General features: G+C 38.2%; 2 protein-coding genes across 2 annotated transcripts in view; both read right to left on the bottom strand.

Moving 5' to 3' along the window:
* The window catches only part of LOC108668364 (pyruvate dehydrogenase phosphatase regulatory subunit, mitochondrial), a 23,668-nt gene extending 15,257 nt beyond the window's left edge, over window positions 1-8,411 (bottom strand). Inside the window, exons 1-10 of the mRNA XM_047885202.1 lie at window positions 8,074-8,411; window positions 6,732-6,826; window positions 6,172-6,299; window positions 5,972-6,075; window positions 5,393-5,534; window positions 4,514-4,653; window positions 3,405-3,487; window positions 2,430-2,608; window positions 1,583-1,707; window positions 177-385 (exon numbers count right to left, since the gene is read on the bottom strand). Coding sequence (XP_047741158.1) covers window positions 177-385; window positions 1,583-1,707; window positions 2,430-2,608; window positions 3,405-3,487; window positions 4,514-4,653; window positions 5,393-5,534; window positions 5,972-6,075; window positions 6,172-6,299; window positions 6,732-6,826; window positions 8,074-8,268 — 1,400 coding nt within the window. The 5' untranslated portion in view covers window positions 8,269-8,411. The remainder of the gene's footprint in view (window positions 1-176; window positions 386-1,582; window positions 1,708-2,429; window positions 2,609-3,404; window positions 3,488-4,513; window positions 4,654-5,392; window positions 5,535-5,971; window positions 6,076-6,171; window positions 6,300-6,731; window positions 6,827-8,073) is intronic.
* A 907-nt stretch (window positions 8,412-9,318) lies between these two features.
* LOC108668366 (nucleoredoxin) lies at window positions 9,319-22,389 on the bottom strand. The gene is made up of 12 exons (XM_047885204.1): window positions 22,334-22,389; window positions 22,068-22,186; window positions 21,138-21,264; window positions 20,347-20,662; window positions 16,836-17,090; window positions 15,575-15,675; window positions 14,820-14,919; window positions 12,907-13,002; window positions 12,345-12,435; window positions 11,112-11,245; window positions 10,514-10,656; window positions 9,319-9,587 (listed from the first exon to the last, which is right to left on the bottom strand). The coding sequence occupies exons 1-12, from the start codon at window positions 22,387-22,389 to the stop codon at window positions 9,452-9,454; spliced, it is 1,674 nt and encodes a 557-aa protein (XP_047741160.1). The 3' UTR covers window positions 9,319-9,451.
* Between the last annotated feature and the right edge of the window lie 924 nt (window positions 22,390-23,313).

Below are 23,313 nucleotides of genomic sequence, written 5' to 3' on the forward strand. Positions count from 1 at the left end.
CTACCACAGCACTAACCTGCCCACCACAGCACTAACCTGCCCACCACAGCACTAACCTGCCCACCACTGCACTAACCTGCCCACCACAGCACTAACCTGCCCACCACAGCACTAACCTGCCCACCACTGCACTAACCTGCCGACCACTGCACTAACCTGCCTACCACTGCACTAACCTGCCGACCACCTCACGCGTGCGCTCCTCCAGGTAGCGGCGGTTGTTGTGCAGGTCCACGAAGCGCTTCACGTCAAAGGCGTTCATAACTTCCATGGCCGCCGATGCGCCGCCGCTGCCGTTCACCAGCCATTCGGCTACCGCCCGCCCTATGCCCCCGCCCTGCACGCTGTTTCCGTTCATCCCGCAGCACACGAAATAGTTGTCAACCTGCGTCGGAGGAAATAATAACTACCTGGCAACCGGCGCCGGGGAAAATAAATAACTACCAGGCAACCTGCGTCGGGGGATATAATAACTACCAGGCAACCTGCGTCGGGGAAAATAAATACACTTGGCAACCTTCGCCCGGGGAAATAATTACTACCGGCAACCAGGGCCGGCCGTGAAAATAAATACTACTTGGCAACCTGCCACTACTTGGTAATCAGCGCATGAGATATTATTTACTGCTTGGCATTTATTCGGAAAATCTTATCTATAGTTGGCAACCTGTGCCAGTGAATCTAATGACTAGTTGGAACCTGTGCCCGTGAATCTAATGACTAGTTGGAACCTGTGCCAGGGAATCTAATCACTAGTTGGCAACCTGTGCAAGTGAATAAAATCATTAGTTGGCAACCTGTGCCAGTGAATCTAATCACTATTGTGGAACCTGTGCCAGTGAATCTAATCAAAATTGTGCAATCTGTGTCAGCGAATCTAACCACTAGTTGGCAACCATTGCCAGGGGATCGTATCATTCGTTGGCAACCAGTGCAAGTGAATATAATCACTAGTTGGCAACCTGTGCGAGGGAACTTTATCTCTAATTTGACTACCTGTTAGCATAGTTGCTTGTACTAACTAATTTCACAGCTCAGGAAAACCCGACCTGCAGTACACCATACGTGAGTTCTAGATGCAAACCTCCACCGTGGAAGAGTTGGTTTCATTTCACACCCTATTATGAGGATAGAATTTGTCATTCATTTGGTTACTCTAGTTCACGAAACTCTAGTAACTCTTGTAGTTCTAGAAACTCTAGTTATGGTACTCTAGTCATTTGGTTACTCTAGTTCACGAAAGGACCAATCTACCTCAAAACCTTAAAATCCTAAAAGTAACACGTACCTCGAGTTTGTTTTTAGGGGCACCAACGCAAAGTGCTGCAAGCACTAACTTTGACGGCAACTGATCACCGCCTACCAGGGACACCGAGGAATGCACTGAACCTACCAAGGCTAGATCCTCTTATCTTACTGCCGCTACCACTACGCATGGTGCCGCTACCACTACGCATGGTGCCGCTACCACTACGCATGGTGCCGCTACCACTACGCATGGTGCCGCTACCACTACGCATGGAGGAGCTAACCACTGGGCTACAGTGGCGCATGCCACAGCGAGGTGCCCAAGATAAAATACCTCCGAAGTCTCCCCCATTATCCACAGGCCGTCTGGGGTGAATGTGTCGGGGGCGTTGATGAGTTTCTCGTACTCGGTTCCCTGCAGCAGAGGCAGCCTGTGCTCCGCAGCCTCCCGGATAGGTTCTGCGTACAAAATTTATAGTATAAGAGGTTTTTTAATCAATATTAGTTATTAGTTAATAAATTTTCTGTGATTACTCTCGGATAGGTTGTGTATGGGAAATTGACTGCCCAAATATTTTTTTTAAGTTAGAAGTCTGAGTATTCAATGGCAAGCTTAGTGTTAATCGTTTAAAAACTTTGTTAGCAGCTCATAAATTTCCGCCATTTGTAGACATAGAAAGGAACTTTGAACAGATAGCAGCTGGCATAGCATAAAGTTCTAGGCTATGCATTACTTGAAAAATTCACTAGTAGTTTTGAAAATTGAAATAAATACATGAATAATAGTTGCAATCGAGACTAATTTAAGCGTGAGTTGTATAAGAGAAAAATAGCAGCAAACTGTTGGAAGACTTCATCGAGTGGCTGACCTAATATATATATAATCAACGGTCCTCAACTGTGCTCCATATCTGGTTCACACACTAGTCCGAGAACCGCGATATAAATCAGAACCGGATGCGAATATAGCATATACACAGAACATAATCAAATATCAGAGCTGCAGAACTAAACCATACATAGTTATAAATGACAAGAATCTTGCTGATTCGAACCACTCGAGTTCAGCTAAACAAATTCCTTGCCAACCTACACCCGAGTTCTCGACACGATCCGAGTGCCCGAGTCAGGAAGTGGAACAACTGAGCCCCGCTGAACCCCATTGAGCCCGCTAAACTCACTGAAGTGCTCCTGGTCAGCAAGCAGTAGCTGCTGCCAGTCAGGAGGGATGCCGCGCCCGAATGCAGGCTTGGCGTGAGGTTCGAACCCCCCGATAATAAATCGCCCGCCTCGGGACACTACGAACGTGTGAGCGTCGTAGTCCCGCACCAGCGGCAGGGACGTGGCTTCGGACATGGGCCTGCAGTGAACCAGTGTTAGAATACCCACACAGTGAAAGCAGGTTTGCCCGCGCGGGCAACCTGCTCCAACCTGCCACATGAATGAACATAAGATAATAATGTAAGTGTTCACAGTGAAAACCTGTACGAATACCGGGTAGGCCAGCGCCAGGCCTATTTATTTCAATTTCAGGCGCCAGCGTCAGCAGGTAACCAGCACGCTGGCAACCTGCTTTCACTGTGTGGGTACCCTTAGAAGCAGGAGGTGGTTCTTCAGGTTGTAACCTGATGAGTCTAACTTAAGTAACTTAACCAGCGTTGGATAAATGAAGTTAACTAACTAAAACCAGATCAATCAGCTCTGCTTTATTCGACAACACCAGAGTTTGGTGCGTCCAACTCCCGCAGTGGATGTGGTGGTGTGAGCAATAGATTGAGTGTAGGGAAATAAATTATGGCATCCCAGGGAAATATTACATCGGAAACAAGTGTATGAGTATTAGTGTTGGCATGCAGACTGAGGCATATCGTGCAGCAATATTTCACTTACGCGTAGTGATGATTTATTATGAGAGGGAAATATAAGAGTGAAACAGGATTAAATGAAAGAGACGGAAATTTTCGAGAAGAATTTTTTGATGTACGTAGAAGAATAATAAATAGATCTGATTTAATAGTGATTTAAAATTACCAAAGTACAAATAAATTAATAAATATATAGAAACATTCATAAAAACGTTTAGTTTGACCGTTTAATTGATTAACTTTACCCTAATTAACTTCTTAAACTATCCAACACGCCAGTTACAGGCTCACCGAGTGTGTAAGTAGAAATGTTCAGCCGGAAAAGCTGGAACACGGACGCGAGGCACAGTTTTTTCTCCGACTTCGCGCGCCCACTGAAAGGATCAATTTCAAGGCGGTTAAAATTTTGAGTGTAATCACCGTGAGTAAAATGAGAGGTTGAGCAGTTGACTGTGCCGGGATATGTCTTTTAAGAAACAAATGAGACAGAAAAGTTTGGACTTAAATAAGTAAGTGTGATTCAGTCGAGTAAACTTAGCAAGATAATAATGCCAATAGGCAATAATGCGTGGATAGCCAGTTTTAACAATGTCTTTTAATGCACCTATAAAAAACAAAAACAATAATCATGAGTCTATTTCTTATCAAAAGACACGATGAAAAATAAGAGCACGACAGAAAAATCGTGGTCTTAACAGAAACCCAATGTAGGTACTAAGTACAAGCACGCGAAGACCGCGATCAGGATATATGAGTAAGAAGCACCTTAAGACTACGACCCAGGCCCTGAACTTCAGGCACAAGACTACGGCCAAGAACTTCAGGCCTGCCAAGACTACGGCTAAGAACTTCAGGCATTTGACTACGGTCAAGAACTTCGAGCTTGCCAAGATTACGGCCAAGAACTTCGGGCTTGCCAAGACTACGGCCAAGAACTTCAGGCTTGCTAAGACTACGGCCAAGAACTTCAGGCTTGTCAAGACTACGGCTAAGAACTTCAGGCATTTGACTACGGCCAAGAACTTCGGGCATGCCAAGACTACGGCCAAAAATTTCAGGCTTGCCAAGACTACGGCCAAGAACTTCAGGCTTGCCAAGACTACGGCCAAGAACTTCAGGCTTGCCAAGACTACGGCCAAGAACTTCAGGCTTGCCAAGACTACGGCCAAGAACTTCAGGCTTGCCAAGACTACGGCCAAGAACTTCAGGATTGCCAAGACTATGACCAAGAACTTTAGGCTTGCCAAGACTACGGCTAAGTACGCATGAGCCACGTACACACTCCATCCCGTAACGTACAATGTAACAAACCCCCGTAACGTATCATGTAACGCACCCCTGTAACGTACCATGTAACGCACCCCCTTTAACGTACCATGCAACGCACCCCCGTAACGTACCATGCCGGCAGCGTTAACGAAGTATTCACAGATGACGTTGCCGTGCGACGTGTTGACCTGACGTACGCGCGGCGTGACGCACGACGCGGTGGCCTCCGACAGCACCTGCGTGACCGTCACACCCTCCACGAACGTCGCGCCTGCCAACGGTAGAAATGGACGTCATGATGGCGTTATTAAATGCAACGAAAAGATGATCAGCCTATGTGACGTTCCGATAACTGACGTTACGGTGACATTGTGTTTAATGGAAAGTTGATGACTAATTGTAATACTTGGTAATAATTGGAACGATAGAAATTGACGTCATGATGACGTTATTAAATTCAACGAAAAGATGGTCAGCCTACGTGACGTTACGATAAATGACGTTACGATGACATTGTGTTCAATGGAAAGTTGATGACTAATTGTAATACTTGATAATAATTGGAACGATAGAAATTGACGTCACGATGACGCAGGTTTATCACTAATTGGAAGGCTATGTAATAATTGGAGAGGTAGAAATAGGCTTTACGATGGTGTCGAATGTACATCCAACGAAAAGTTTATCACTAATTGGAATGCTATGTAATAATGGAACGGTCAAAATTGGCTTTGAGATTACGCAGTATTTAACAAAAAGTTCATCATTATTATAATACTGCTTTATGTCAGCATTTCATGATAGCTAATTAATATTAAAATAATATTTGTTCCCTGACAATATTTGTAAATATTATTTCAAGTAAAGACATTAATGAAGTTGGACTCAAACGATTTACGAATGTTATCTGTGATGAGGGTATATAGAGTATGCTGAGGGTGCAGTAGGTATGATAAGTATTGAGCATGCTGAAATAAGCTGAGTGTTGAGGTATGCCGCAGTATGCGTACCCTGCTGCTTGGCGACGGCGGCGAGGGCGAGACACACTGCGTGGGGGTTGACGACTGCGTCCCCCCCACACCACACCGCCCCCTCCAGGTCCCCCGTCTCCAGGAGGGGGTGGCGGACCTTGATGTCGTGACGGTCCATCCACTGCAGCACAGGGGGCATTAGGGCCAATCATCTCAGAGCAAAGATATTTTATTGAACATTAACTAATTGTACTCGAATTTAGAAGTTTATTAGAAATAAGTAATCATAGGTAGTAAAACCAATACCGGTAGCAAGGAAATTATAACAAAAAGTTCATAGCAGAGTTGATAGATAATAAAGAGAACAGATCTTTCTGAAATCCAAGCATGGATTGTAATTGTCAATGAAATGATTAAGTTGACTCTAAAAAGTGTAAAAAAAACTTTCGAGCCCCAAACTTGAACTTAATTAAATCCTTGCCCTAGTTCAATGATTAATAGTTTTTCAAGGTCAACTAGATATGAGTCTTAAATTAGATATCTATGAGGAACAGTTGCAACAATTAATTTGTCCATAAGGAAAGGGTTAATCAAGACATGTTAGGATAGATGGCTCACCTCAACAGGGATGTTGTATGGCTTGATAGCAGCCAGTCTACGCTTCAGGGCCAGCGCTCGGTCTCTGGTGCGGGCCAAGTTCAAGCTGCCACATTGAACAAAGCCTGGACAAATGAACATATTATGATTTCAGTTTCATAACAGCAAATGAAAATGAGATAAATAAACGCTAACACATCAGAATTTAGGGCTCCACTTACCAACATCATGACCATCTTGCTGTAGCTGCTTGATAAGGTCAATGGAGTGTGTGATGACACGGCGCTGCATGGTGTCTTTGAACAGTCCAAGCATTCCTGAGCCCTCCTGAGAAGTGCCACTGCCAATTCTGATCAGAATGGATAATAAAAACAATCAGATAATATATTAGTAACCATAATAGGTACCTACCTATTTACTTTCTGGCAGAGATTAGGCTGGTGGGTGTCTTTCTCACCATAAGTCTTCAACCCAAAAAAAAAAAAAAAAATACAAATTACAATAAGATCATGTAGAATGGCCATTATTATGAGTACCTATGTACTATATAATTCTTTTCACTACTATTCTACTTTTATTGCAATAAGATCCTTGTTTACTATGAGTATGGCTCAAGTAACAATAAATTGCAAAAAAATCAGTTACAAAACATTTTTGTGACATTATTTCAATCTTCTTTGAGAATATTAAACTGAACTGAGAAGTAATTACTATTCAAACCTAAATATAAGCCTATAAATAGTTTCTTGAATTATGCTGCTTCACATTTGATGAAACTTACAAGTTTTTTTCAAGCACAAGAATATCCCTCCAGCCTTCTCTGGTGAGGTGGTAGGCAATACTGTTGCCCAGAATACCAGCACCACATACTACAACCTGAAGAAAAATGAAATTGGATGCTAACGAGCTTTGAGCTCATATCAATATTGTGCTGTGCTACTCATGCAAATAATTATAAACATAGTAAATATAAAGAAAAATATAACAGAATATATTAGACATAGAAAATATAAGATTGGAATTTTGCTACTGGTACTTATTACTAAAATTTTTGAAGCTTCAAAATGACAAAGTTTCACTACATTAAGAATCTTGCAGCTTGATTATATACTTGTCTTAAAAATTAGATAGGAGGTAATTTATCCAGCAGGAATCTTGTAATTTCATAAATGGCAGGAAAGCTCTAGTACATATATTCAATCCCCAAGGAAATAAAAATAGAAATATAGGTATGTATATGTAAAGCCAATTTTTTCATTAGGTTCTGAAAAACAGTTCCATACAACAGTCTGTCTCTGGTTAGCTAACAATTAAAGACTAATTATTGAAAGTAGATGTAGTCACATATATATTAAAGTGGGTGCAGTATGAAAAATATTTATATAGTTTCAAAGTTTCAAAAAGGGCTTAATAGCAAAATTTATACTAAATAAATTATATATTATTTGATTAATAATGAAACTAGACAATTAAGGCAGAATATTTTTAATCAATGCAAAATATTACTTATGACCAACCTGCACTATTTGGCAACAGGCAAGATAATCCAATAAACAGGTTGAAAAACTATTGTTTTATAGAGAATTTTTATAATTTTTAGGAGAAAATATACTGTTTTTCACACATATTAGTTAATACAAAAGAAATTAAGCAAAGCCAAAGGCTATAAAAAGGGAAACAATACAGCAAACATAGGCCCTTTTGTCTAATTTGTGAGTGTCTTTTACCTAATTTTCCAGAATAGATTTCTGAATCAATATTTCAGTCCAATACCAATATGGAATATTGAGCAGAAGTGCAGAACTTTCCAAAAATTGCAGGTAAAAATAATCATTTCACAAATGATTTTCAGAAATTGCAGTTATAAATAAGCCACAGGAATGGGTTTAATGAGACAGATTTATTGTAATTTTTCTCCAATTCTCATGGATGGCTTCTGCCACATTTTTCACTTAGGATTTCAGTCAAATTCTAAGTTTTGCAATATTCTTGTATAGAATAGAATAGAATAGAATAGAAGTGTCGGCGTTGAAGACATAGGCCCAAACGATTTACGAATGTTATCTGTGATGAGGGTATATATAGTATGCACTTGTTTGCATGAGAAGATTGAGGAACAATACCTGAGCTTGAGATGGTAGAGATGAAGGCATGTCAGGAATATAATTTTTATCAGCATAATGATCACTAGATGTTGTTCGAGCTTGACATCTTTTGTGTTGCATCCAGACTGTTGATGATTTTACAAGCCATTCTTTGGATGCCCAGTTAAAAGCATTTGTTAATACTCCGGACGAATAAATTCTTGAACGATGCATGTTGCCACACAATAAATGATTCTACTTATAATTGAAAAACTGTATTTGCCTAACAGATTTGAGTTTTAATCGAGAGATTGCGTTGTTATTCCAAAAGAAACGCATTTTCAGCAGACAGAACAGTCCATGTCATGCCGATCCGGAGCGCTTGTAACATGTCAAATTTTATGCAACTGCAGAAAGTTTGAAGCCAGAGATCGGATCAAATGACATCAAAATATTTTGAGCTTGACTGTCTCATAACAAATAAATACAGATTCTCGTGATTTACCAAGCAGATTTCATTGTTACTATGCCAAATTAGGTTCATATTCGATATTCATATTATTTCATAAATAATATTATAGTAGCACAAATAGATACCAAAACCAGCAAGGACCCTCTGAATTAAATTTCAAGGACAATGAAACTATAATATGTTTAATAAAATCATTAATAATGCTACTAACTTAACTGAAGCTACATAACACCAAAAATATTTTGATTTTATATAGTACATTAAGGTGTTCACATATTGAGACTCCCGAGTTCAACTGAATAGTATAAAGAAATAATTGTATGTTAGAATAAATAAAATGCAATGGTATTATATAATTTAACCATCAATAAGCGATCATTTTCATCAAAATTAATAGCAGTGGTTAAGATAAATAATTTATAGAGTTTTCTCCCACGCTAAATTTTCCCCCCGCCTTTAACGAAAAATGACTCTACTACTTTATCCCACTTGCAAATTTCTCATCAATAACGGGATTTTGAAATTACCAATCATGACTCGTCGAAATATAATGGCCGTCTAAAGAAATTCATCATGTGCATTTGTACGAGTATATATAATTACCATGAGCTGAAGTGATTCAACCGTGATTTTTAGTGCATTTTCTCATTTATGAAAAAAATGCGCTATTGTACTCGCCATGTCCGTCCGTCCGTCTGTCTGTCTGTCTGTCTGTCTGTCTGTCTGTCTGTCTGTCTGTCTGTCTGTCCGTCTGTCCGTCCGTCTGTCGGTGACCTCAAGTTTTCGTCGACGAGAAAATGCGCTCTCTGTCACTCACTGCAGTGAGTACTGAGTTAGATTTTTTAACAAAATAGAGTGGTAAAGTTCATCCCGCAAAAGGGATCAGTCTGATGAGGCTTTGAGCTAATAATATAAAGTATGTGACCAATAAAATTTTGTAAAAATCTATGGGTCCTCTTCGCCAACATTTATATGTGTCTGGTCTGTAAAGTACAGCGTTTGTTGTTCGTATGGTCTAAAATCTATTTGAGTGTAGCCGGCGTCGCCCAGAACTTCGGCTTCCAGTTCTTGTCGGTTATACCTGTTGAAAAAAAAAATAAATCATCCTAGTCGGTAGTATCTAATTATGTTGATTAAAACACATGTTGATGAATCGTAACGAATCAAATTAGTTAGATTAAATCCGGAGAGGTTAGCAATATATCTGGCAAACAACGTGTTCACATGAAAAATAAAAAAATCGTTTTAGAATCGCAGTGTTAACAAAACCTTTGGTCACCCACGGGTCTCAAGTCGTTTAGACAACCAAGACCGGAACAGCGAGTGAGAGGTTCGAAACCCTTAAATAAGTGTGAAAATTCTGGTCGAAGTAGGGTGGGTAGCCAATTGGCTGAGAACCGGCAACAGGTCATTATAAAGGCATGATAAAGCTGACAATATTATATTTTATTATTATTATTATTATTATTATTATTATTATTATTATTATTATTATTATTACCATTGTCATTAATAACCTAGTGCTGTGGTTTATAGAACGGAAACACGGTGAACACCTCATTCAATCTGAAATTTATTAACAAATTAGACAATCCCAATAAATAACACTTCATTAGGACCAAAAATAGGTCCCGTCTCCAACTAACGAAGTTCTTAGTTTACGCAACTTCTAATGAAGATCTCCGGTAACTTACTAACTTGTCTGCAGTCTGCATTAACCTAGAGGCAACAACAGACCTGCTACCGAAGATCTCAAGAAACCAACAGACCTGCTGATGAAGACATCAAGAGACCAACAGACCTGCTGGCTGCTGACGAATATAACAAGAGACCAACAGACCTGCTGGCTGCTGACGAAGATAACAAGAGACCAACAGGCCTGCTGACGAAGACATCAAGAGACCAACAGACCTGCTGACGAAGATAACAAGAGACCAACAGACCTGCTGATGAAGACATCAAGAGACCAACAGACATGCTGACGGAGACATCAAGAGGCCTACAGACCTGCTGGCAAAGACGTGGAGGGCGGCGGTAGAAAGAGGTTCGTCAGGCTGCAGACAGTGTCTGCTGTTGTTTGCCACGTCCAAGATACAGACTGATACAGCGTCTACCCCACACATGCAGCACACGTAGTCGCTTAGGCTGGACTGTAGAAATTCATTTCAATTACTTTATATTCTGCAGTGCAAATTAAATGTTAGCACACGATGTTTTTAATTTAATTTTTTTTGTGTGTCCGAACTAATGAAAAACGATTTCTCGTCCGTTTCATTTAACGATGTTCTATTTAAGCAAGACTTGAAAACACCGAAACCATTGTATGGAGCCAATTTACTAATTACAATCATGACCTCAGGTCATTTGATCAATTTGGGTTTTTTGAACGTGATTTTTTAAGTTTCCAAAGAGCTAAAGTGATCATAATAATTTAAAATACTCGTAACTCGTTATATTCTTAAGTAAACCAAAAATGATCACAACTTTTAAAAGTAGATCATTACTTAATAATAATAATAATATTAATAATAATAATAATAATAATAATAGTAATAATAATAATAATAATAATACAAGGTCATAAGGTTTTAAATAAATCTAGTACCCGAGGAGCAACGAAGAAGGCCAGTGTGGCGCCGTCAGGAGGCGCCGAAGGCGGTGCCCTCAGCACCAAGTATTCCTCCGCCACCGGCAGTAGCAGATCCCGGTACTGTTCCAGCACGTTCCTATCCTCCGTATCTGTGGGCGCCACCAAATCAACATTAATCCTATCTTAATAGGGCAACGTGGGGCAGCGCCCCCCCCCCCCACTTTTTTTAAACTAAATTTTTGATGAAGTTTTAATTGATACGAGGTGGTTCTTTGTTTTGTTTAAAAACATTTAGCAAAACGTAAATCCGTACACTTCATCACAGTGAAACTGTTGACCGGCGGTAGAGAACACGGACCAATATCTGCCATACTTAGCGAGAAACCCGCTATGGGCCCGTGACCCGCAGTGGGCTCGCTGCCCCATGTTACCCTACTATCTCCTGTATAAAGAGAATTCTATCCTGGGGCCCCTACTTTTAAAACTCGCTCAGAGAACGTAAGTACTTACGCACTATTTTCTTGTCTATGATTGGTGGATTTTGCTTGAAAGGCCGTCAATGACTGGCTGATGAACTTGCAATCTCTTAACTTTTTTTAAAAGTATGGGCCCAGCTCATCCTATGTTATTTAAACAGATATGATCAAAGACCAAAGAATTAGTTTTATTCATATTTATAAGTTTGAAACTAATAATAAGGTTTTCAATCAAACCTGTTTAGAATAACGAATTCTGCCATCCTATACCAGCATTCCTATTTTCTGTAGCTAATTTGGCATGACTTATGTGAATATCATTACATTATTTCTGTGAATTACGATTTATTTAACAATATATATGTGAGAAATGACGAACAATTTTTAGTTCCATTTATTGTTGGGAGATTTTGCCTCTATATTTGTATTCAGCCGGCCAAATACAGGAGGGTTTCGATCACGATATTTCATAAATACCTTGACCGAACCTTACCTTATAAATACCTAATAAGTAATAAATTTTAACTCTTATAAATAAGGTATTTTATAACTACATTGATTTCAGATAATTATTTTTTCAGTCCGATGCAATAAGAAACATTTTTTCAAACATGGTTTAAAATGACAAAACCACAAGAAGATGGTTGGCGATAAAGGCGAAAATGTAAAAATGCTACCGCTAGAAATTTCAACTTAAATAATGAAAAAAATGCCATAAGTATATTTTTATCATAGTCACGGAGTGTATTCAAAATATACATGAAAGCATTACCTGTAAAAATGATACAACTTGGTCTGTCGAGCAGCGTCGCCATGTGGCGGTCTTCTAAAAATTCTACGGATTCATCGGTCCACGGGAACTCCTGCAATGGAAGGAATAACATTAGAATGTAATTATCAGTATAGTAAAAGGCGCACTTTAATAAACTATATGGGCCTTTATTTTCCATGACTTACTGGGCACTGAAAGTGGTGATCCCGGGGCCTTTAATTCTTCTATTACTCACGGAACACTAAAAGTAGTGGGCCCTGTGGGCCTCTCATTCTTCTATTACTCACGGAACACTGGAGGTAGCGGGTCCCGTGGGCCTCTCATTCATCTTTAACTAACTAAATACCGGAGGTAGCGGGCCCGGTGGGCCTCTCATTCATATTTAACTACTAAATACCGGAGGTAGCGGGCCCGGTGGGCCTCTCATTAATCTTTAACTAACTAAACACCGGAGGTAGCGGGCCCGGTGGGCCTCTCATTCATCTCTAACTAACTAAATACCGGAGGTAGCGGGCCCTGTGGGCCTCTAATTTTTTGTTTTAAATTTGAACGCATTACTTACGGGATACTGAAGGTATCGAACCACGTGGGCCCGGCCGTTGTGGGTCAACACGGTATCATCGGGCCCCAGGAGCACCAAACTGGGGATGCCGCCCACCTGCAAAAGGAAGTACAAATTACGACACTAGAATAGACCGATAGTCGAAAAATATAAGGCTTTTCCAATGAATATCGAATACAAGGAAAGTTTAACAAATTCTATGCAAAATTGAGGTTGTAAATTATCCAGTAAATAACTTTCAAACCTAACTTCCCCAAAGTACTCGAATGAAAAAAAAAAGATTCACAAACTGAATACTCAAAAACCAATGACAAAACGCTTTCGGATCAAAATAACTCCCCTGTTCCCAAACAACATTGAGTTTCGTCCAGCAATTGAAATGGCCTGAAAAATATCAGGCCTACATCAGTGGTGTCCAAAGTGGGCGCTACTGCCCCCCTGGGGGCGGTGGAAAAATCTGGGGGGTGGGGGACGGTGAGGAAGTAAGGGGCGGTAGGGGAGGGCAGTCCGAAGTCGAAGTCAGAAGTTCCAACGTTTGTTTGACGATTTGTTCACAACACGTGAACAACACGTGCGGCACATGACTCCCAGCGAAGGGTTTTTTTCACCCAGTTCTGTTTTTAACCTCTCCTGGGTTTACGTCTCGGACAAATTTACGGCCGGACTCGCGTCCGGCCTCATGGCCAATTAAAGAAATTCAATGATCATGAGATATCTCCCAAACTAATTAACTTAATTCGATGAAACTTGTTACACGCATTCATTAGGACCTAACGGTGATGTTTAGCTCGTAAAATTTTTTTGAATTTCGCCTTCACTCCTGAGTGTTATAAGGCGTTACGGGCCGAAATTCACAGTGATCAAGGAATTTCTTTCAAACTACTGCACAGATTGGAACAAAATTTTGATTATATGTACATTCCGAACTACCGAACGGTGATGTTTAAAATGCATCGCTATATGGACAATATCATACACATTACTGTGAGTGTTGTAGTTGTAGGGGCGGCTAGCTCGTGTAAAATATTTCAATTTTGCCTTTTTGTGATTTTTTTTCATTTCGCCTTTATTCGTGATATAAAAAGCAATAAGTGCTTAAATCCGCAGTGATAAAGAAATTTCTGTTAAACTACAGAAGAGATTTAAAAGAAACTTAGTAATACCTAACCTCAGCAACGGTGCTCTTTAACTCACGACAATTTTTTTCCGATTTTGCCTTGTTTTGCGAGTGATACGGTTATTCGTATACGGCTCTTGGTTAAACCGGCCGGTCTAAATGCCAGTCGTTTCTCCGTAACCCGTATTACTCGCGAATGAAGGCAAGATAGAAAAAAAATTATCACGAGCTAAACTTCACCGTTGCTGAGGTTAGGTGTTTATATACACAGTTTCGTTCAAATCTGTTCACACTTGTCTTTCTCTCAGGACCCACTTTTCATCCTCTTAGGCGACTATGTAGTCGGAAAGGAGATCCTGACCAGAGGCAGATTTCGATCGTGTGGCCAAGCAGACTAAAAAAACTTCAGTCCGAGCGTATCGAATATGAAGCAGAAGCTATAGGCGTACCCGATTTTTGTTAGGGAAGGTACGAAGAACTGCCCTAACAAAATTCGGTGTGCTTCAGCCTTCGCCCCAGAGTTGCTATGTTCGCGTTAGAGTTATTCTGGGTCAGGTTGGCCAACTGATCGTAATCAGCGACGAGTCAGAACTTCCTTACCAACTTTATAGTCTCTTGAGAGTAGGGCAAGAGTTGGCAGAATAAGGACCAGGCTCTGGTAGCTGTCTGATTCGGGGACCGGAATGTAGACCAAAAAGCTGACATATAGAGAAGCTGATTTACTTTCAGTCCGAATCCTAGGCGGTTCCTAATTCAGGGTCGCCACCAACTCGAAATTTTGATAGGCAGGACGCACCTGCAGCGCAGCCGCCAGCTCCTGCCGCTGCTGTCGGCAGGCCCACGCGACGGAGGGCCACGGCATGGCGGTCTGCTGCTGCTGGTATGACTCCGCGCTCCTGACGGAGGAGTGAAATGGAGGGTAGGATAAAACGGTTCATATCACTCAGAAAATCAGTGGCTCGCATAGTCAAATTAGTGACACACTTTATTACTCTCGGCATGAGCAGAAAGCTGACGTAGCACTGATACGCCCTTTCGCCATGGAAAACTGAGTAAGGATGACACAGACAAAAGCAAAATTGCATCGCTATTTGGATGATGTATAAGTCATATCTATGAGTTTAGGTATCGAACGGAGAATAGAAAAGAATATTTAATTTTACCGAAGGATTAATGAGAAATAATTTTGTGCGAGATCCCAAAATGGCCGAAAAAATTAATTTTTTTGCTAACAATGATATATGCAGCAATGCCTTTTTAAATAATAAATTGGGATTAGCAGAGAACTAAATCATTTGCATGCTACGAATAAAAAATATGATACAGCCGTTTAGATGCAGGAGACGGCAAGTGTGATATTCTTAGTACTAGGCATGAAAATGGTGATAAAATTCGTCTCATAAATAGAAGGCAAATTGAAACGAATCCTTTATCATGCAGAAAAATGTTTATATCAGCATTGCATTGTAAATTCTGTCATTACTGAATGTCGTTAATCCTCTTCTATTTAAAAACCTAATTTATATGTCATTATTTGAAAATACTTCTTACCGGTCGGCACTGACGAAGAAAACCTCGAAACGATGTCCGTTTTCTTTGATGCTTGTGTAGGCCTCAACGAGCTGTGGTGTGAACGCGCGGCACGGGGGACACTGAAATAAAATCGGAATCTTACTTCAAATAATTTAGAAACCAGTTTATTTTTAATTCCCAGAGATCTAGCTCAGAATTTTATCTAATCCTGTAACCAGTTCAATATTAATTCTTAGTGATCTAACTCTAATTTGTATTCAATGTCTATCTAGCTGTGTCTGATAATACGTGTGACTCCGGGCTGGACTACTAATCTAACTTAAAAAGGAATAGTCTATGAAATTCTCTGCTTTGGCCACTATGCAGTGAAGCAAAATCGGGACGAACGTATGAAATTTTTAGGAACGAGGTTATTTTTTTATATAGTTCAAAATTTTATCTGAAATCTATCTAAGTATGCTGTTATCCACTACACCTTACAAGTCTGTATACTAACAGGACTAAAAAAATGAAAATTTCGAGTCTTCGCTTCGCATTTACTCAGCGAAGTAAAATCGGACTAAGGTTTGATAATGGCAACTGAGTCTGTATTTTGAGGTCATGCTAAAAAACTTTTTTAGAATTAATTGATTAATTAATTGATTTCTTATAGAATCACCAAAATACATGAAGATGAATTTTTTAAAAAATATTAGCAGATAAAATTATAAAACTCTTCCCACAAACGCCAAAGAAATAACGTATAATTATGCGACATTCGTTGAAAAATTTGATATTTGATCTTATAGAAATTTCATTAATTTATATGGAAATTAAAAATACTCAAAGTCGAGCCAATATTGAATCCTGAGAACGAATAACTTCCATCAATAGTAAATGAAGATTAAGATATATTAAGCATATTTGTTCATGTCAATGAACTTACAAGCCATATAATAATTATGAATATACTGCGCAAAAGATTCATAGAAATCAAATAAAGAAAACTTATAATCGTCGTAAATTAACACAATTAATTGGAACCAATACAAGGGGAAAAAAATTTCTCATGAATAAAAAATCTTATGAGAATCTTTATTAAACGGATCTTTATTAAAACGGATTTATTAATTCATATGATGATTCATATGAAATTTATGAATTAATAGGAAATTTATGAATTTAACATGATTCATAGAAAATTTATTAAACAAAAGCTAAAATAGTATTAAATTATATATTTGATTCATAGAAAATTTATTAAACAAAAGCTAAAATCGTATTAAATCCAGTCTTATACCCATTGTGCTGAGAAATACAGCGCCTTGAAGCCCGCTTTGAAGTCCTCGTAGACCGCTTTAGACCCATCAGCGTTGATGAGGTCTACAGAAGCTAGCAGCTCTCTCACAGCTCTGGGTCTCCAGGGGAATTTTAGACCCTGAGGGTCGTCGGCGAGGGTCTCGAGGGAAGGTCTTGAGACCACGTGACACGTGCGAGCGTCGAGCAGCACGAGGGACGCGAGACTCGACACGCGGTACCGTCTCGCGAGACCGCGCTGTCCCGACCAAAATTAAAGTAATTTTGAATTATATTTTATGTAAGAGTGATACATAATATTTGAATAATATTAATATAAGAGTGATTTATAATATATGAGTAACATAAAATATAAATGTGATATATTACATTTGAGTACACTAAATATAGGAGTGATATAGCTATAATATTTGAGTAACATGAAATATAAGAGTGATATATAACATTTGAGTAACAGTAAATATATGAGTGATATATAATATTTGAGGAACATTATATATAAGAGTGATATATAATATTCGAGAAACAAAATTTTTAAAGTTTTTGTTGAGTCTACGGACGAATTTTCAGCATTTATTTCACCAAATTATATATACCTATATATAGGTTGCAGACATTACAAAACGGATTTATTAAATATTTTAAAAAGTTCTTTCATGGGTTTACAGCTTGGCGCCAAAATACACATAGGTTGTACGTGCGACGTTTTATGAAAGTTTCATAAATGAATAAAATCAATGAATTACTTATCAAGGAAAAATCATTATTACGATAGCGATAATAAATATTCGCTTAAGAGATAATTCAAACATTTTGGCCTCACCGAAAACACGTCTACGAATTTGATAAAATCGCACGAAATTTGTTGTTCGTTAGATTAGGCTTTACATTCTTTAAATACGACCCACGTCTTCAGCCGTATTCGTGATCAGCCGCTATAACGAACGCGTGCGTAAGTCATTAGCAGTTTGTGGGGCGTGTCGATACGTTCTTATCGGACAGAAGCATGTCTGACACGAACCTGCTGCAGCATATGCAGTTAATAAAAATATTAGAAATTTTTCATTTCACCATTATATATATATATATTAAAAAACGCTAAAAAACATTATTCAGCGCGACACTGCATGTTATATGCGTTATATGTAACTGTTGCTAATTCACTGTGTAATGTCCAGCAGTGTAACTTAGTCAGTGTCGTAATATTATTTCATTGGAGCTACTATTTAAAGAATTATTCAGTGTTAAAAGTCATATCAATACTCTGAAAAATTTCAGTATTGATTCTTTAATTTGAAATTTACTTGAAGCATCTAAAGTAACATGGCGGCTGGTGCCCAGTTCGCCAGAATCACTTTCTTCGGAAGAAATTCAGTACTTCATTAACTGCTAATGTAGAAAACTAAAAACTCTGGAATATCTCTTCTAATAAATGTAAGTTAAATTTAAAATGTGTATACTTGCTTAGCAAGAAAACATTATTATTTGACTATTTATTTCTTCGCTAATAAATTATCGCAATTTTTTTTAGCTTTACAGCGGGAATACAGCGTCTCAATGCCAGTCAGCACAACGCAAGTCAAGAACGCAACCAAAACCTGTCAGCTGCAGGAAATTGACATTTTTTCACTGATAAGAAACGAGCGCTGCATAATAAGAAATTCCTGAGTTAAGTTCACCAAAAAACATTTCTTAACACGGATGGAAAAAAAACGCATCTAGACAATCTAGATAAAGAAACTCGTTACCAGGTTAATGCCTGGATCAAAACGATGTAATGACCATTGATTGCGGTAATTGGGTCATAACAGATAAATAGACGAGGCTAATTATGCCTATAAATAAAGTCGGTGTGTGAGTGGTCTTTTTAAACAAAGAATTAAGGCTATGACCTCGGCAGGTAAATCAGGTTTACCGGGACAACAGGTTCGGCGTAACGGCCGGAGATACGAATCTCGATTGCGGTTCTTGACCTAATAAAAAAAACTCATATTAAAGTACATGTGGAGTATTTTAATAGATGAATTATATATTTTTAGTAAAAATAATGAATTCCAACTAAAAAAGCAATGAAAACTTATCATATGTTCCGAGTGAATTGCAGATACGCGAAGAGAGATTTAAGAGTACTTTGGTACAACAAGTTATGGTACGTCGTGAGTTTAAGGTACTTACTTGCTTTCGATTGTCTTTCACATGTTAAAGAATTGCATTAGCTTATTTTAAAGAGAATATGTACCCAAGTATAGTCACACTTCATATATTATATAGTCATAAGTATAGTCACAATATGTTCTTTTTATAGCAAACAATCAACCAATACATGAGCGTGTAGCTGCTCATATACTGTTACCTATCAGTGAGCCAGTAGACAGTGTCACAGTACATGCTCCGGCACATTAGAGGCAGTCATGCTATGTTATACTGTTATCCATCAATGTGCACAGTAACAGTATGACAGTGTAACAGTATCACATTACATGCCCCAGCACATTAGAGGCAGTCATGTTATGTTATACTGTTATCCATCAATGTACACAGTAACAGTATGACAGTGTAACAGTATCACATTACATGCCCCAGCACATTAGAGGCAGTCATGTTATGTTATACTGTTATCCATAAATGTGCACAGTAACAGTATGACAGTGTAACAGTGTCACAGTACATGCCCCGGTACATTAGAGGCAGTCATGTTATGTTATACTGTTATCCATCAATGTACACAGTAACAGTATGACAGTGTAACAGTATCACAGTACATGCCCCGGTACATTAGAGGCAGTCATGTTACAAGGCTGCCTGGTTAGGCATGTTTACAAGAGGGGCTTGGGGCCGCGTGGACGTATAAATATTTGGGCGTTTATCCCTATGGGTAGTGGCATCTAGCAGTTACCTAGTTATAGTGGTATCTAGCAGTTACCTAGTTATAGTGGTATCTAGCAGTTACCTAGTTATAGTGGTATCTAGCAGTTACCTAGTAATAGTAATAGTGGCATCTAGCAGTTTCCTAGTAATAGTAATAGTGTCATCTAGCAGTTACCTAGTAATAGTAATAGTGTCATCTAGCAGTTACCTAGTAATAGTAATAGTGGCATCTAGCAGTTACCTAGTAATAGTAATAGTGGCATCTAGCCGTTACCTAGTAATAGTCATAGTGACATCTAGCAGTAACCTAGTAATAGTAATAGTGGCATCTAGCCGTTACCTAGTAATAGTAATAGTGACATCTATCAGTTACCTAGTAATAGTAAAAGTAATAGAGCGTTGAGGCATTACCTAGCTAGTAATAGTTACCTAGTAATAGGTAACTATTACTAGGTAACTAGTACTAGGTAAGAGTAATAGTATTTCCAGACGTTACCTAGTGATAGTAGGTATAGGAGTTAATATCAAACTAATTGTGGTGTCGGCGTTCAATAGGCCAAATTCGGCATGTTGCCGTTTCTTACAAAATACTGTGATGGCAGACGTTTAGGCAGTAGCAGACTTACTCTGACGGTGTGATGGTAGTAAGGCACTGTGCAGAACGCAGTGGTAGCAAGGCAGTTACGGTAGCAAGCTTCGTCACTTGCCACTACCACAACGAGAACTGAATCATAAACTCGACTGCATGATGACGTCATTGTCGAGCGATCAGATGATGACGTCATGGTCGAGTGATCAGATGATGACGTCATCGTTGAGTGATCAAGTGATGACGTCATTGTCGAGCGATCAGATGATGACGTCATGGTCGAGGGATCAGGCGATGATGTCACTCGAAATCCTTTTGTCTGAGTCAGCGTTGTCAGGAGGCTGATCAGCTCCCTAAGAAAAATATTACACATAATAGGCTAAGCCAGTCGCTTTATATCTTTCCATAAAGCATAACGTAAAATCCCATTTTTATTGCTAAAAATTTGAACTCTAATCACTTCAGGAGCGCGAGAAAAGGGACGCGTCCTAATTACCCCTTTGAAAGGTTATCAACTAACAAAGATATCTTGGTAATTACCCTTTTGAAAGGTTAACAGCTAACAAAATTATCATGGTAATTACCCCTTTGAAAGGTTAACAACAAAATTGTCATGGTAATTACCCCTTTGAAATGTTAACAACTAACAAAATTATCATGGTAATTACCCCTTAGAAAGGTTACCAACTAACAAAGTTGTGTTGGGTGACGACAATTAAGGCTCGGTTGCTTCAGGTCACCTACAACCACTTTACGAATTACTAAGTATCTAGGCAATTAGGCATAACAAAGTATGGCATCAATTAAGAGCGAATAGATAAGACTAACTTGTTATCAGGTGACGAAGAAGAAGTGAAATAGAGCGCGATAACAAGACCTGGTCGCATCAGGTCCAGCACGTCCACCACGTCCAGCACGGTACCGTCCCGCGTCACCAAGCTGTAGTCGTCGCCGTCTATTTCGTCATAATAATTATGTGGAATAATAATACAATTGATTAAATTAATTAATAAATAATATAATTAGTTAATTAATAAATTAAATGAACAAATTAATTATTAATTAATAAAAGCAATAAATTTAGTAAATAATTAATTAATAATACAATGTAATAAATAATTTGAATACTTAATTAATTAAATTAATAAATCATAAAATAATTAATTAATAATACAATTAATTATTGCTGACATATTAATAAATAATCAAATTACAGGAGTTATTCAAGTCACAGTTTTAACAAGTTAACCAACATTCACGTCACGGGAACAATATAAACCATTATAGTTTCAATAAATAAACGATTATTTAATTATAGTAGCCATAAAAAAAATTAGTTTCAGCATCGGCTTCAACATATTAACAGACGTTGACACTGAAAGAAATGTAATTAATTTTAATATAAATGATGTTATTTATAAAAAATAAATAAATAGTTTCAACTTATTAACGCACTTAGACACTTCTGGAAATACATGGTTTTTAAGTGAATCGAATTCATTGTTATTTGAAAAGATCAATGATTAGTATGATGATGAGATAAAGATAGCGTATACAATAATTATATACTCGTACATGAAATTAATTTTTGTATGTCTGGGACAGGGCGGCCTTTGGATGTGGAGAATGCAAACATTGGAATTTAATATCTCGAAATAAATTACAATGTAACTATCAATAATTAATGCAGCTATAACAATTTGCTTCTCTTCTCATATATATTTCACAAATTATTATAAAAAAATTTAACGAACGTACCATCATTGTGTTTATCTTTCGGTCCATTTTCATCATATTCCGTGTCAGTTGAGACGTCATAACCATTGAAATCTTTATCATCATCATTAACGTCTTTATCATCATCATTAACGTCTTTATCATCATCATTGACATCTTTATCATCATCATTAACGTCTTCATCATCACCATTAACGTCTCTATCATCATCATTAACGTCTTTTAACGACGTCTGACTTCGTATTTTGTTGGTTAATGCGTCGAACTTTACGTCATTGCGGACCAACGAATTCCTCGCGACCAGGAGAGTCTCGCCGAGCAAGTCGATCAGACTGAGCGCCATGCTTTTATTTTATATTAATATTTTTTATTATACAAACAAATCTGCTAAATAATTGTACAGTTAATAAGGCATTTATCAAGCTAGGTATTTAGAGAATTATTAATTTAATCAAGTAGGAGGATGGTAGATGCAATATTTCAGGTTTCAGGGGTACATTTAGGTATTTGGAATCTGTTGAATTGGAATTTATTTAAGCGACAAGTTTATAGAGAAGAATTATTTATGGATGATTGGGATATTATTTACAGTGTGATACTTCGGGACGTCATGAAAATTACCTCAATTTTTTGTCGAGATTTGACTAATTTATATCATGAATTTCTTCGGGTAATATTTGATTTAAAACTAAACTTTTACTCTATAGCAAGTTATAATATCATTGTTTCAATGGTACCTTGCCAATCACTTTTATGCACGATTTTTCTCGAATCAGTACCATTGTTTTATAATCCAGCATCTCAAATAAGCCTTGCAATTTATAAAAAATTTTTTTCTAACTTTCTTTTTTCGATTCACCAAATTTTCGGGGACGGCTGCCAATAAAAATGCAATTTCTCGCTAAAGCAATCAAGATGGCAGCTGCCGGCCAAAATTCCTGGGTCTTTTAAATTTTTTTCTAGTTCGGGCTTTTGGAGCGTATTTTCTACGACTCGTCTTTCCTTTGTTAGTATTCGTGCTTTTTATGTCTATTTCTAAAATTAATTGTTCTTCTGTTATATTGTCCAATCTTTAGGGGCACATTTTTAAAACTTGTCATTCCGTTATTATACCTACTTTTTGAGCTTAGTTCTAACTCGATCATTTTCTCTATCGTTATTGTTCGTCCATATAAGGCATATTTTTAAAATTCATATTTTTACGTTATTGTTAGTGCCTTTACTTGCAATGCGAATAATTTGGGATTTTCTGGCTTTTGACTCGAGT

Source organism: Hyalella azteca, unplaced genomic scaffold, assembly GCF_000764305.2.
Source record: "Hyalella azteca isolate HAZT.00-mixed unplaced genomic scaffold, Hazt_2.0.2 contig17297, whole genome shotgun sequence".
Classification (NCBI taxonomy): domain Eukaryota; kingdom Metazoa; phylum Arthropoda; class Malacostraca; order Amphipoda; family Hyalellidae; genus Hyalella; species Hyalella azteca.

What these genes read in the sequence shown, in the direction of transcription:
- LOC108668366 (XM_047885204.1), bottom strand. Translation starts at nt 22,389, where the DNA reads ATGGCGCTCAGTCTGATCGACTTGCTCGGCGAGACTCTCCTGGTCGCG. An exon ending in TTCTTCGTCAGTGCCGACCG is followed by an intron (nt 14,920 to 15,574) that starts GTAAGAAGTATT and finishes CTCCTCCGTCAG; the next exon opens with GAGCGCGGAGTCATACCAGC. An exon ending in CTCCACGTCTTTGCCAGCAG is followed by an intron (nt 9,588 to 10,513) that starts GTCTGTAGGCCT and finishes TTTTTTCAACAG; the next exon opens with GTATAACCGACAAGAACTGG.